Below are 14,793 nucleotides of genomic sequence, written 5' to 3' on the forward strand. Positions count from 1 at the left end.
ACCCTAAACCCGCCCTAAAACCGCCCTAAAACCCGCCCCAAAGCCTGCCCTAAAACTGACGGGAACGGCCCCAAAACCCCTCCGGGCCCTGCGCCGCTTCCGGCATGGGCGCCCTCAGAGCGGCCTGGGCCCGCCTCAAACCCGCTGGGAACAGCCCTAAATCCCGCCCTAAAACCGCCCCAAAAGTGACGAGAACCGCCCTAAATCCTGCCCTAAAGCCCGCCCTAAAACTGACAGGAACGGCCCCAAAACCGCTCTAGGCCTCCGCCATGGGCGCCCTCAGCGAGCCCTAGAACCGCCCCAAAACCGCCGGGAACCGCCCCAAAACCTGCCCTAAAACTTGACTCAAAACCCGCCCCAAAACCCGCTGGGAACCGCCCCAAAACCTGCCCTAAAATCCGCCCCAAAACTGACGGGAACCACCCCAAAACCTGATCTAAAGCCTGCCCCAAAATCCGCCCCAAAACGGCCGGGAACCGCCCCAAAATCTCGGAGAACCGCCCCAAAACCTGCTCTAAAAGCTGCCCCAAAACAGCCGGGAACTGCCCGAAAACCTGCCCTAAAATCCGCCCCAAAACTGACGGGAACCACCCCAAAACGGCCCCCAAACCCGCCCCAAAATCTCGGAGAACCACCCCAAAACCTGCCTTAGAACTGCCCCAAAAGGGCCGGCAACCGTCCCAAAATCTGCTCCAAAACCTGCCCCAAAACTCTGGGGAACTGCCCCAAAATTACTGAGAATCGCCCCAAAACTGCCTCAGACTGCCCCAAAACCTCTGGGAACCACCCCAAACCTGATGGGAATTGCCCCAAAACCCCTAGTGGTGCATCAGGGCTTGAAAATTTGGGATAAAATCATGGGAAAATGGGGCTGAGCCTGAAATTGGGGAATCAGGGCTTGAAAATTTGGGATGAAAATACAGGAAAATGGGGCTGAGCTCATCCCAGGGGATCCAGCATCTCCTTCCCAAATATGCCCCCAAAAAAAGCCCCAAACTGCAAGTTTTACAGAAAAAAAAGTTGTTTTTTACATCACTTAAATAACTCTAATCCAGGTTATTAGGAGGGGAAGAACAAAAACCCCCAAAAAACGAGACCAGGCAATCACAAGAACATATTTATAGGAATCAAAATTAATTTAAACCACACGAAATAAATTAAAACATTAAATATTAACTTTCAGTGCAACATATACAGAAGACATGAGAGTAACCATGACTTAAAAAAAAAAAAAACTGAAACAAAACAAAAAAATCCCAAAAAACAACCCCAAAACAGAGGGAAAAGTTCTGGGTTGGTTAAGAGGGAGGATTAAGGTTGGAGCCAGAGGTTGGAGCTCCAGCCTGAGGAGGTTTCCTAGGATTTATGTTCATTTTATTATTAATAAAAAGCTGGGATTTGTCCCCAAAATGAGCCGGGCTTGTGCCTCTGTAGAAAAATAAACCCCAATCCTGGTGGGGTTTAAAAACCGAATATCCAGGAGGGAAAAAAACAGGGAAAACAACCCAAAAGCCAAGGGAAAATCCGAGGTTTGGCTCCTGCCTCGTCCTGGCGCTGGAAAAACGAGGAAAAAGGGGAAATCACCCCAAAAAAGGATGGGGGGCGGAGCAGGGGAGGTGCAGGGCCAGTCCTGGGTCTGTCACACACCTGTGGGATGGCAAGGGGACAGGTGACACCGCGGGGTGGTGGCTGTGGCCTGCCGCGGTGTCACCTGGGCCTCAGCTGGGAGGGGACAGCGGCAGGTGACACCCTCAGGTGTCCCCTGTGTCATTTAGCTGTCACAGTGTGACAGCAGGAGGTGTCACCTGTCCCTCAGCTGGCAGGGGACAGCAGGAGGTGACACCCAGCAGGTGTCCCATCCCTCACCTGTCCCCCTTGAGGTGACTTCTGTGTCCCTCACTTGTCTCAGGAGGTGTTCCCTGTGTCCCCAGGTGTTCCCTGTGTCCCCAGGTGTCCCCTGTCCCTCACCTGTGTTGAAGTGGCAGCAGGACATCCCCTGTGTCCCCAGGTGACCCAACTGTCCCTCACCTGTGTTAGAGTGGCAGGACATTCCTCAGGTGTCCCCACCTGTCCCCTGTGTCCCCATGGCCCCTCACCTGTGTCAGAGTGGCAGCAAGACATTCCCTCCAGGTGTCACCCTAGCTGTCCCCTGTGTCCCCAGCTGTCCCCATGTCCCTCACCTGTGTCGGAGGGGCAGCAGGACATTCCCTCCAGGTGTCACCCCAGCTGTCCCCTGTGTCCCCTGTCCCTCACCTGTGTCAAGAGTGGCAGCAGGATGTGTCACCCCCCGGCTGTCCCCAGCAGTCCCCTGTGTTCCCAGCTGTCCCCTTGTGTCAGAGTGGCAGCAGGACACTCCCCAGCTGTCCCCTGTCCCTCACCTGTGTCCGAGTGGCAGCAGGACATTCCCCAGGTGACCCCAGCTGTCCCCTGTCCCTCACCTGTGTTGGAGTGGCAGCAGGACACTCCCCAGCTGTCCCCTGTCCCTCACCTGTGTCGGAGTGGCAGCAGGACGCTGTCCCCTTGAGCAGTCCCCCCGGTTTCTCCTGGCCACCTCCGTGCTCTCGGCACCAACCCGGGCAGCGCCTGCGCAGGCGGCAGCAGCTGGGGACAGGGACAGGGACAGGTCAGGGACAGGGACAGGGCAGGGACAGGGACAGGGACAGGTCAGGGACAGGGAGAGATCAGGGACAGGGAGAGATCAGGGACAGGGACAGGTCAGGGATGGGAATGGGGACAGGGAGAGCTCAGGGACAGGGATGGGGACAGGTCAGGGGTGGAGCGGGGACAGGGATGGGAATGGAATGGGAATGGGAACAGGGACATGTCAGGGATGGGGATGGGGACAGGGACGGAGACAGGTCAGGGACAGGGACGGGACAGATCAGGGACGGGACAGGGACAGATCAGGGACGGGGCAGGGACAGTTCAGGGATGGAGTGGGGACAGGGACACGTCAGGGACAGTTCAGGGATGGAGTGGGGACAGGGACACGTCAGGGACAGGTCAGGACAGGTCATGGACAGTTCAGGGATGGAGTGGGGACAGGGACACGTCAGGGACAGGGACAGGTCAGGGACAGGGACAGGACAGGGATGGGACAGGACAGGGACAGGGATGGGAATGAGGACAGGGAAGAGTCAGGGACTGGACAGGAGGTCATGGACAGGTCAGGGATGGAGTGGGGACAGGGACACGTCAGGGACAGGAATGGGACAGGACAGGGACAGGTCAGGGACGGGACTGGGCTGGGGTCAGGGCCAGAGTCAAGGGTCAGGGACAGAGTCAGGGGATGTCCCCCGAGATGTCCCCAGGCCAGCACTCACTGCACCAGGACGCAGACGGTGACAAGCAGCGCCGAGGCCACCACTGCCACCACGAGCAGGGCTGTGATCGTCTGCTTCTTCTGGTTGGCTGCCACCACGGCCAGCAGGTCAGCGTGCTCACAGCGTGTCCCCACGTACCCTGAGTGACACCTGACAGGGACACAGAGCAGGTCAGCGTGCTCACAGCGTGTCCCCACGTACCCTGAGTGACACCTGACAGGGACACAGAGCAGGTCAGCGTGCTCACAGCGTGTCCTCATGTACCCTGAGTGACACCTGACAGGGACACAGAGCAGGTCAGCGTGCTCACAGCGTGTCCCCACGTACCCTGAGTGACACCTGACAGGGACACAGAGCAGGTCAGCGTGCTCAGTGTGACCCCAAGTGACACCTGGGGACATGGGGTCACCATGGGGCAGAGATATATGGGGACAGGGACACACAGCAGGGACATTGAGTCACCCCAGGATGGGGACACACAGGGACAGGGAGTCACCCCAGGATGGGGACACACGGAAACAGGGACAGGGAGTCAGCTGGGACAGAGACAGTGGAGTCACCCCAGGACAGGGACACACAGGTTAGGAATAGGGACAGGGAGTCACCCTGGCATGGGGACACACAGGAACAGGGACAAATGGGAGGGACAGGGAGTCACCCCGAGTTAAGGACACACAGGTTAGGGACAGGGACAGCAGAGTCACCTCAGGACAAGGACACATGGGAACAGGGACACTTGGCAGTTCCCACTGGGAACTTGGAGTCACCCTGGGAACAAGGACTCATGGGAAGGACATGGGAGTCAGGCCTGGGACCTGCCTGGAGAGGGGACACGTGGGATGGACAGCGGAGTCCAGCCTGGGAACAGGGACACATCTGGAGAGGGGACATGTGGGATGGACACTGGAGTCCAGCCCAGGAACAGGGACACATCTGGAGAGGGGACACACGGGATGGACACTGGAGTCCAGCCCAGGAACAGGGCCACGCTTGGGGAGGACACACAGGATGGGCACTGGAGTGATCCCAGGACCAGGGACATAGGAAGGACACACGGGATGGACATCAGAGTCACCCCAGGATGGGGACACATGGGATGGACATGGGAGTCAATCCCAGGAACAGGGACATGCTTGGCAAGGACACATGGGATGGACACTGGAGCCAGGCCTGGGCCCAGGGACACACTTGGGAAGGACACACAGGATGGACATTGGAGTCAATCCCAACAACGAGATCACGTTCAGGAAGGACACACAGGATGGACATCAGTCTGTCCCCAGTCCAGGGACACACAGGATGGACATTGGAGTCAATCCTGGGAACAGGGACATGCCCGGGAAGGACACATGGGATGGACATCAGTCTGTCCCCAGTCCAGGGACACATGGGATGGACATTGGAGTCAATCCCAGGACCAGGGACACACTCAGGAAGGACACACAGAAGGGACATCACTCTGTCCCCAGTCCAGGGACACACAGGATGGGCATGGGAGTCAATCCCAGGACCCAGGGGAGCCCCAACCCCATTGTTTTGGGATTCCCAGCACCCCAACCCCGTTATTTTGGGGTTCCCAGCACCCCAACCCCGCTATTTCAGGGTTCCCATCACCCCAACCCCGCTATTTTGGGGTTCCCAGCACCCCAACCCCGTTATTTCAGGGTTCCCATCACCCCAACCCCGTTATTTCAGGGTTCCCAGCACCCCAACCCCGTTATTTCGGGGTTCCCAGCAGCCCAACCCCATTATTTTGGGGTTCCCAGCAGCCCAAGCCCGCAGCCCCACACTCACACGCAGGCAGGTTTGTCCTCCTGCACCAGGAAGCGACAAGTGCCGTGGAAACAGAACTGGCTGTGCGAGTCGGGACAGTCGTTGAAGTGAGACCTCACTGCTGCTGCCACTGGAGCTGGGAAAATGGGGAAAAATGGGGAAAAATGGTGTTTTTGGGGAATTTGACACCAATTCAGGTATGGCAGCTCTGCTTTAGGGTTTATTTTGGGATTGCAGTGTGGGATGTGACCCAGTGACAACCCCACTGCTGTGGGAATTGGGATAATCACTGAAGTGTGACCTCACCGCTGCTGCCACTGGAGCTGGGGGAAATTGGGAAAAAACGGGGAAAAATGGGGAAAAAAGGTATTTTTTGGGAATTTCCCACTGATTCGGGTGTGGCTTTAGGGCTGGATGGGTTTATTTTGGGGTCACGGTGTGGGATGTGACCCAGCGGTCACCCCACTGACTGTAGGAATGGGGATAATTCCTACAGTCTCCTCCAATTCTCACTGGAGCTGTGAGAAAAATGGGGAAGAAATGGGGAAAAAATGGGGAAAAAAGGGGAAAAAATGGGGAAAAAGAAAAATGGGAAAAAAAGGGGAAAAAGGAGAAAAAACAGGGAAGAAATGGGGAAAATGGGGAAAAAGTGGAGAAAAAAGGGGGAAAAAACCGGGTAAAAAGCAGGGGAAAAAGAGGGGAAAAAAGAGGGGGAAAATGGGGAAAAAACAGGGAAAAGCGGGGAAAAAAGAGGAAAAATAAGGGGAAAAATGGGAAAAAAAGGGGAAAAATAAGGGGAAAATGGGGAAAAAAAGGGAAAAGACAGGGGGAAAACAGGGAAAAATGGGGGAAAATGGGAAAAAAATGGGGAAAAACGAGATAAAATGGGGAAAGAGAAAAGATGGGGGAAAACTAGGGAAAATGGGAAAAAATGAAGAAAAACCCAGGGAAAAACAGATAAAAGGGGAAAAATGGGGGAAAACTGGCAAAAAACTGGGGAAAAATGGGGAAAAAATGGAGAAAAGAGGGGGAAAATGGGGAAAAGATGGGGAAAAGACAGGGAAGAAACGGGGAAAAAATGGGGAAAAAATGGGGAAAAAATGGCATTTTTGGGGAATTTGGCACCAATCAGGTGCAGCAGCTCTGCTTTAGGGTTGATTTTGGGATCACAGCGCAGGACGTGACCCAGCAGCCCCCAGAGGAGCCCAAACGGGTCCTGCTTGAAATAATCCCAAAGGAATTTCCTAAAGCGCTTAGGAGGGACGAGCAGAGGGTTCAATCCCTGTTTCCCATTAATCCCAGGCTGGTTTGAGTTATGGGATGCAGGAAGGGAATATCCTCAGCCGGGAATGTGGTGGGAATGGGGAACATCCGACTGCGGCGCTTCAAAGGCTCCTCGAGTTCCTGCGCTGTGGGTTTGGGGAAATTGGAGCCAGGGGGGTGGGAATGCTGGGAGAGGGATCTGGACAACTGGGAATGGTGAAAACAGGGAATCCTGAAACAAGGGGATGAGGAAATCTGGGAATCCTAAAGCCAGGGAATGCTGAAATCAGAGAATCCTGAAATCAGGGGATCCTAAAATGATGGAATGCTGAAATCAGGGGATGCTAAAAGCTGGGAATGCAAAAATCATGGAATCCTAAAATCACAGAATGCTAAAATCATGGGATGCTGAAATCAGGGAATGCTAAAAATATGGAATGCTAAAATCAGGGAATTGTGAAAATATGGAATCCTAAAACCAGGGGATCTTAAAATCGTGGAATCCTGAAATCAGGGAATCCTAAGATTATGGAATGCAAAAACCATGGAATGCTGTAATCAGGGAATCCTAAAGTAATGGAATCCTAAAATCACAGAATGCTAAAATTATGGAATGCAAGAATCACGGAATGCTCAAATCAGGGAATGCTAAAAATCAGGGAATGTGGAAATCAGGGAATCCTGAAATTATGGAATGCTAAAATCACAGAATGCTAAAATCAGGGGAATGCTAAAATAATGGAATCCTAAAAGCACAGAATGCTAAAATTATGGAATGCTAAAATGAGGGAATGCTGAAATCAGGGAATCCTAAAACCAGGGAATGCTGAAATTATGGAATGCTAAAATAACGGAATCCTAAAATCAGGGGAATCCTGAAATCATGGAATGCTAAAATCATGGAATCCTAAAAGCAGCGAATGCTATAATCACAGAATGCTAAAATCAGAGGAATCCTAAAATCAGGGGAAATCCTAAAATCAGGGAATCCTGGTGTCCCCATGTCCCCAGCTCTGGGAAGAGGCTGGGATTTGGGGTGGGAATCACTGCCAAAATCCTCTCCAGGAAAACCCTGGATTGATCCCAGGAGAGCCCAGACTCCGCTGCTGGAAAATCCCCCCAAAACCACCCCTTTTAGGGTTTTCCCCCTCAAATCCCGACTATGAGATGTTGTCCCTTTGTCCCCGCAGAGCATCCCGGGCTGTCCCAGCTCCTGTTCCGCCCCTGCTCACAGCTGTGGCCCACATTGCAGCTTCCTCCTCCTCCTCCTGCAAAACCACCCCGTTTCCCAGCCCCAAAAGGAGTTTTTTCCAGCCCCAAAAAGGGAGAATTCCTGACCCCAAAAAGGGAGAATTCCCAACTCCAAAAGGGAGATTTCCCAGCCCCAAAAAGGGAGATTTCCAAGCCCCAAAAAGGAGGTTTTCCAGCTCCAAAAAGGAGCTTTTCCAGCCCCCAAAGGGAGATTTCCAAGCCCCAAAAGGAGGTTTTCCAGTCCCAAAAGGGAGTTTGGGCACAAATCCATGGGAACTGGAGCTGGCAGCACCCTCGGGGTGACAGGAATGCCACAGGGTGACAGGAATGCCACAGGGCTTTGTCCCCAAGCAGTGCCATTGAGCTATCCCGTTTTCCAGTCCCAAAAGGAGTTTTTCCAGCCCCAAAGGGAAAGGGTTTCCAGTCCCAAAAGGAGATTTTTCCAGCCCCAAAGGGAAAGGGTTTCCAGCTCTAAAAGGAAAGGGTTTCCAGCCCCACAGGGAAAGGACTCACAGTCCGAAAGGGAAAGGGTTTTTGGCCCCCAAAAGAAAGGGTTTCAGGCCCCAAAAGGAGATTTTCCTGTCCCAAAAGGAAAGGGTTTCCAGCCCCACAAGGAGAGGGTTTTCCAGCCCCAAAAGGAAAGGAACGGGGCTCTGCAGTGGGAATTGTCTGTGCACCTCATTTTAGGGTGCAGAATTGCCCCGATCCTGATGCAGGGACACTCTGAGGTGCCTGACCCCAGCAGGATCCGAATTCCCTCAATCCCAATCCCAATCCCAATCCCGATCCTGATGCAGGGACACTCTGAGGTGCCTGACTCTGGCAGGATCACAATTCCCTCAATCCCAATCCCAATCCCGATCCCGATCCTGATGCAGGGACACTCCGAGGTGCCTGACTCTGGCAGGATCTGAATTCCCTCAATCCTGATCCCGATCCCGATCCGCTTGGAGGTGCCTGACCCCGGCAGAAGTCAGGATTGTCCTGATCCCAATCCTAATCCTGATCCTGATCGTGATCTGCTCGAAGGTGCCTGACCTTGGCAGGATCCGAACTGCCCGATCCCGATCCCGGTGCAGGGCCACTCGGAGGTGCCTGACTCCAGCAGGATCACAATTCCCCAATCCCAATCCTGATCCCAATCCACTCGGAGGTGCCTGACCCCAGCAGGATCCGAATTCCCCAATCCCAATCCCGGTGCAGGGACACTCAGAGGAGCCTGACACCGGGCAGATCAGAATTCCCTCAATCCCAATCCCGATCCCGGTACAGGGACACTCGGAGGCACCTGTCCCCGGCAGGATCACAATTCCCCAATCCCAATCCCAATGTGATCAGAGGTGGCTGACCCCGGCAGGATCCAAATTCCCTCAATCCCAATCCCGATTCCGGTGCAGGGACACTCGGAGGCGCCTGACCCCGGCAGGATCACAATTCCCCAATCCCAATCCCAATCCCGGTGCAGGGACACTCTGAGCTGCCTGACCCCGGCAGGATCACAATTCCCCGATCCCAATCCACTCGGAGGCGCCTGACCCCGGCAGGGTCGCTCCATCAATGGCTCATTCACGGAGGCACAATGGGCTGGGGCAGCCCTGGGCTGTGCTGCGGCTCGGAGCTGGGCAGGGCAGCAGGGATGGGGAACCTCCTTGGGGGCTGGAAACCCTTTTATTTTGGGGCTGGAAACTCTTTCCTTGTGGGGCTGGAGACACTTTCCTTTTGGGGCTGGAAACCCTTTTATTTTGGGGCTGGAAACCCTTTCCTTGTGGGGCTGGAGACACTTTCCTTTTGGGGCTGGAAAATCTCCTTTTGGGGCTGAAAATCCTTTCTTTTCAAGCTGGAAACGCCTTCTTTTTGGGCTGAAAACCCTTTATGTTGGGCCCAGAAAACCCTTTCTTTTAGGGCCAAAAACCCTTTCAGGGCCAAAACCCCCTTTCTTTTAGGGCCAGAAAACCCTTTATTCTGGGCCCAGAAAACCCTTTCTTTTGGGGCCGAAAACCTTTTCTTTTAGGGCCATAAAACCCTTTCTTTTTGGAATCAAAACCCATTCCTGTTTTTCCATTTAGGATCAGGGGTCAGGATCCCACCCAGGATCCCCGTTATCCCATAGAGACATCCATCCCATCCCGGAATTCCCGGCGGGACACTCACCGTTCCGAGCCGCCGTGGTGTTGTCCAGCGCGTGGCACGCGGCCAGCAGGACACCTGCGGGGACAGGGAGGGACATGGGGTCAGAGCCCGACCCCAAACACCTCGGGGGCATTTGGGGTAAACCAAAACCACTCTGAGATTTTCATGGAAAACGCGGGAATTTGGGTTTACCCAAAGCACTCAGAATTTTTATGGAAAACGCAGGAATTTGGGTTAACAGAACCACTCTGAGTTTAGGGAAAACGTGGGAATTTGGGTTAACAAAACCACTCAGATTTCTACGGAAAATGCGGGAATTTGGGGTTTCCCAAAGCACTGTGAGCTTTTTGAGGAAAATGTGGGAATTGGGTTACCCAAAGCACTCAGAATTTTATGGAAAATGGGAGAATTTGGGTTAACAAAACCACTCTGAGATTTTTAGGGAAAACGCAGGAATTTGGGTAACCCAAATCACTCCAAACTTTTAAAGGAAAACGCAGGAATTGGGGTTATCCAAAGTATTCAGCTTTTTAAGGAAAATGTGGGAATTGGGGTTACCCAAAGCACTCAGATTTTTATGCAAAATGCGGGAATTGCGGTTGAAAAAAATCACTCTGAGCTTTTTGGGGAAAATGCAGGAATTGGGGTTACCCAAAGTACTCAACTTTTTACAGAAAACACAGGAATTTGGGTGGGAATCGCTGCTGAAATCCTCTTTGGCAAAAAACCCCGACACCTCCATCCCAAGGGAGAATTTTATCCCAATAAAAATTATTCATTTTTTAATATAAAATACTAAAGATCCCAGACTCTGCTGCAGGAATAACCCCACAAAACCTCCCCTTTTTAGGGTTTTCCCCCTCAAATCCCACCCTGGGCAGAGTGATGGCCAGCTGGGGGTCCTGGCGGGAATGACCACCCGTCTGAGGGGACACGGAGTGACCATCCCAGGGCACGGAGCCAGCAGCTCCTTTTCCCGGGATTTGACCCAATTCCCACATGGATTAATTGATCGGCGCAGAAGAGCAGAGGGAGGGAGGGAGGGAGGGAGGCTGGGGATGCACAGCCTGCAAATCCTGGAGATTCTGGGAGAAACGGAGCTTTGGGGATCTGCTGGAGATTCTGGGATCCTGTGGAGATTCAGGGATCCTGTGGAGATTCAGGGATCCTGTGGAGATTCTGGGATCTGCGGGAGATTCTGAGATCTGCTGGAGATTCTGAGATCTGCTGGAGATTCTGGGATCCTCTGGAGACTCAGGGATCCTCTGGAGATTCAGGGATCCTGTGGAGATTCTGCGATCTTCTGGAGCTTCAAGGATCCTCTGGAGATACAGGGATCCTCTAGAGCTTCAGGGATCCTCTGGAGATACAGGGATCCTCTAGAGCTTCAGGGATCCTCTGGAGATACAGGGATCTGCTGGAGCTTCAGGGATCCTGTGGAGATTCTGGGATCCTCTGACAATTCAGGAATCCTGTGGAGATTCAGGGATCCTCTGGAGCTTCAGGGATCTGCTGGAGCTGCTGATCAGGGATCTGCTGGATCCTCCAGGGATCCACCACAGCTCCTCCAGGAAGCCCTCACAGCTCCAGGGATCCCCCATGGCTCCAGGGATCAACCACAGCTCCAGGGATCCACCAGAACTCCAAGGATCCACCAGGGATCCTCCAGGGATTAACCACGGCTCCACCACAGTGCTATGGCTTCACCACAGCTCCAGAGATCCTCCAGGGATCCACCACAGCTCCAGGGATCCTCCAGGGATCCACGTGGCTCCAGGGATACTCCAGGAATCCACCACAGCTCCAGGGACCCTTCAGGGATCCACCACAGCTCCATGCCTTCACCGTGGCTCCACCACAGCTCCACAGATCCACCATGGACCCAGGGACCTTTCAGGGATCCACCACAGCTCCAGGGATCCTCCAGAGATCCCCCAGAGCTCCATGGCTCCACCACAGCTCCACCACGGCTCCATGGCTCCACCACAGCTCCACGGATCCACCATGGCTCCAGGGACCTTCCAGGGATCCACCACAGCTCCATGCTTTCACCATGGCTCCAGAGATGGAGAGATCCAGAGCTCCAGAGATCCTCCAATGATCCTCCAATGATCAACCATGGCTCCAGGAATCCACCATGGATCCACCATGGATCCACCATGGATCCACCACAGCTCCTCCAGGGATCCACCATGGATCCACCATGGATCCACCATGGATCCACCACAGCTCCTCCAGGGATCCACCAGGGATCCACCATGATTCCAGGGATTGTCCAAGAATCCAGAGATCCTCCATGGCTCTACCACAGCTTCAGGAATTGTTCATGGATCCACCAGAGCTCCAGGGACCCACCACAGCTTCTCTGGTTTCCTCAGGGATTTCCCTCCTGTGGATATTTAATCCGGAATTCCATCTCATCCCAGCTTTTCCCAGGTTTTTTTGGGTTTCCTCCTCCAGCCCAACTCGTGCTGACTGCACCTCCACTCTGGGGTTTTTGTTTTGGGAAACAGCTCATCCCTGTGGGGTGGGATGGGGTGGTGGCTCCATGGTTTTGGGGTTTGTTCCTCCTGGCCCCAAGTTTTTGGGGTTTGATCCCCCGGCTCCAAGTTTTTGGGGTTTGTTCCCTCCAGCTCCAACTTTTTGGGGTTTGTTTCCAAGTTTTTGGGGTTTGTTTCCAAGCAGGGGTTTGTTCCTCCCAGCTCCAAGTTTTTGGAGTTTGTTCCCTCTGAATCCAAGATTTTGGGGTTCGCTTCCAAGTTTTTGGGGTTTGTCCCAAGCAGGGTTTGTTTGTGGCTCCAGGTTTTTGGGGTTTGTTCAGAGCAGGGGTTAGTTCCTCCCTGCTCCAAGTTTTTGGGGTTTGCTCCAAATTTCTGGGGTTTGTTCCCTCTGGCTCCAAGTTTTTGGGGTTTATTCGAAGTTTTTGGGGTTTGTTTCCAAGTTTTTGGAGTTTGTTTGTGGCTCCAAGTTTTTGGGGTTTCTTCCAAGCAGGGGTTTGTTCCTGGCTCCAAGTTTTTGGGGGTTGTTTCCAACTTTTTGGGGTTTGTTTCCAAGCAGGAGTTTCTTTCCAAGTTTTTGGAGTTTGTTCCTCCCCAGCTCCATCTTTTTGGGGTTTGTTTCCAACTTTTTGGGGTTTGTTCCAGGCAGGGGTTTGTTCCCTGCTCCAAGTTTTTGGGGTTCATTTCCATGTTTTTGGGATTTGTTCCAAGCAGGAGTTTATTCCCCCTGGCTCCAACTTTTTGGGGTTTGTTTCCAAGCAGGGGTTTCTTTCCAAGGTTTTGGGGTTTGTTCCCCCCCAGCTCCAACTTTTTGGGGTTTGTCTCCAAGTTTTTGGGGTTTGTTTCCAAGTTTTTGGGGTTTGCTCCAAATTTTTGCGGTCTGTTCCCCCCGGCTCCAAGTTTTTGGGTCCCTCGGGGGCTCCAGGTTCCTCTTCCCACCTCCCCTCCGGGATCGGATGGAAATCCCAGCCCTCCTCCCCCGATCCCACTTCCCACCCCAAGGCACACCGGACACCTCCCGGACAATCCACACCCTCGGGTTTGGATCGTTTTTGGGGCGGGGGGATCGGGGTTGGGGACATTCCGAGGGATGGGGTGGAAAACGGGATCGGGGATGAGGATTAGGGTTAGCAAGAGACATCCGGATCCCCCGAGGGACCCCGGAACGGGACCGGGACACACCGCGGAGCCACAGCTGGAGCGGAGCCGAGCCCTAAAGCTCTGCCGATCCCAAAGCGCCGCTTTCCCAGCGGGACAGAGCCACCCCGAGCGGCGGGTGACACCGCGGGGACAGCGGGACAGAGCCACCCCGAGCGGCGGGTGACACCGCGGGGACAGCGGGACAGAGCCAGCCGAGCTGCGGCCATCCTCACCGGGATCCTGCAGCGGGAGCATCCCCGGTCCCGGTCCGCTCCCATCCCATCCCATCCCGATCCCATTCCATCGCGATCCCATTCTGTCCCATCTCATCCCGTCCCGATCCCATTCCATCCCGATCCCATCCTATCCCATCCCATCCCATCCCATCCCATCCCATCCCATCCCATCCCATCCCATCCCATCCCATTCCATCCCGATCCCATTCCCTCTGATCCCATTCCAAACCCGGAGCGCCTCCGCTTCCCCTTCCCCCGCAAACCAAACCACCCCCGTCCGCAGCTCCAATTAGCCCCCAGCCCTAATTAGCCGCCCTAATTAAGCGTCCGAGCGCGGCCGTACTCACGCGTCGCGGCGCCTTTTCCCACCGGCAGCGAACTTCGCGAGCGCCCGCGCGGGGGATTTTATGGGGTTTTTTATGGGGTTTTCTTATAGGGTTTTTATAGGGTTTCCGCCGCTTTCCCGCGATTCACGGACCCGAGCGCCCCCAGAGCCCCCCAACCCCTCGGGACTGCGCGGCTCGGGGTGTTCCCCCTCCCCAGCAGGGTCTGTCGGGGGTTCGGGGCGCGCAGCCCCCCCGGCCGAGCCCCCCGCGCCCCGCACGTACCGAGGGCGAGCGCGGCCGGGCCGCCCGCCATGGCGGGGCTGCACCGGAGCGAGCGGGGCCGGGCGGGCCGGGCCGGGCGGGCGCTGGGCGGCGGGGCCGCTGCGGGGCCAGGGGCGGCTCCGCCCGGCGGAAATGGGCGGCACCGGCCGGCCCGGGGCGGGGACAGCGCGGGAGGTGACACCGCCGGACCACCCCCGGACACCCCCCGGGAGCGCCGGCAGCGGCCGGACCCACCCGGGAAACAGCCCGGTATGGCCGGACCCACCCGGGACACCCCCCGGCACCGGCCGGACACCCCCGGACACCCTGAGTGGGACACCCCCGGACACCCTGAGTGGGACACCCCCGGACACCCTGAGTGGGACACCCCCGGACACCCCCAGGACCTGCCGGACCCACCCGAGAAACAACCCGGGACCGGCCCGCATCCACCCGGGAAAACCCCAGTGGGACACCCCCGGGACCACTCGGGACACCCCCACTCGTGACACACCCCCGGGACACCCGTTAGATCACCCGTGACACCCCCGCTCGTGGGACCCTCCCGGGATCCCCACGGGACCACTCCGGG

General features: G+C 55.3%; 1 protein-coding gene across 1 annotated transcript; it reads right to left on the minus strand.

The window, feature by feature from the left end:
* Window positions 1-1,104: 1,104 nt before the first annotated feature.
* On the minus strand, window positions 1,105-14,338 carry LOC146421789 (protransforming growth factor alpha-like). Its single transcript, XM_085047069.1, has 6 exons — window positions 14,223-14,338; window positions 9,762-9,815; window positions 5,118-5,232; window positions 3,324-3,473; window positions 2,489-2,601; window positions 1,105-1,647 (listed from the first exon to the last, which is right to left on the minus strand). Exons 1-6 carry the CDS (start codon window positions 14,251-14,253, stop codon window positions 1,640-1,642), a joined length of 471 nt encoding a protein of 156 aa, XP_084903195.1. The 5' UTR covers window positions 14,254-14,338; the 3' UTR covers window positions 1,105-1,639.
* Between the last annotated feature and the right edge of the window lie 455 nt (window positions 14,339-14,793).

This window comes from Lichenostomus cassidix, unplaced genomic scaffold, assembly GCF_008360975.1.
Source record: "Lichenostomus cassidix isolate B80296 unplaced genomic scaffold, HeHo_3.0 HiC_scaffold_835, whole genome shotgun sequence".
Taxonomy (NCBI): domain Eukaryota; kingdom Metazoa; phylum Chordata; class Aves; order Passeriformes; family Meliphagidae; genus Lichenostomus; species Lichenostomus cassidix.

What these genes read in the sequence shown, in the direction of transcription:
- LOC146421789 (XM_085047069.1), bottom strand. Translation starts at nt 14,253, where the DNA reads ATGGCGGGCGGCCCGGCCGCGCTCGCCCTCG. An exon ending in CACCACGGCGGCTCGGAACG is followed by an intron (nt 5,233 to 9,761) that starts GTGAGTGTCCCG and finishes CCATTTTCCCAG; the next exon opens with CTCCAGTGGCAGCAGCAGTG. An exon ending in GAGGACAAACCTGCCTGCGT is followed by an intron (nt 3,474 to 5,117) that starts GTGAGTGTGGGG and finishes TGTCCCTGTCAG; the next exon opens with GTGTCACTCAGGGTACGTGG.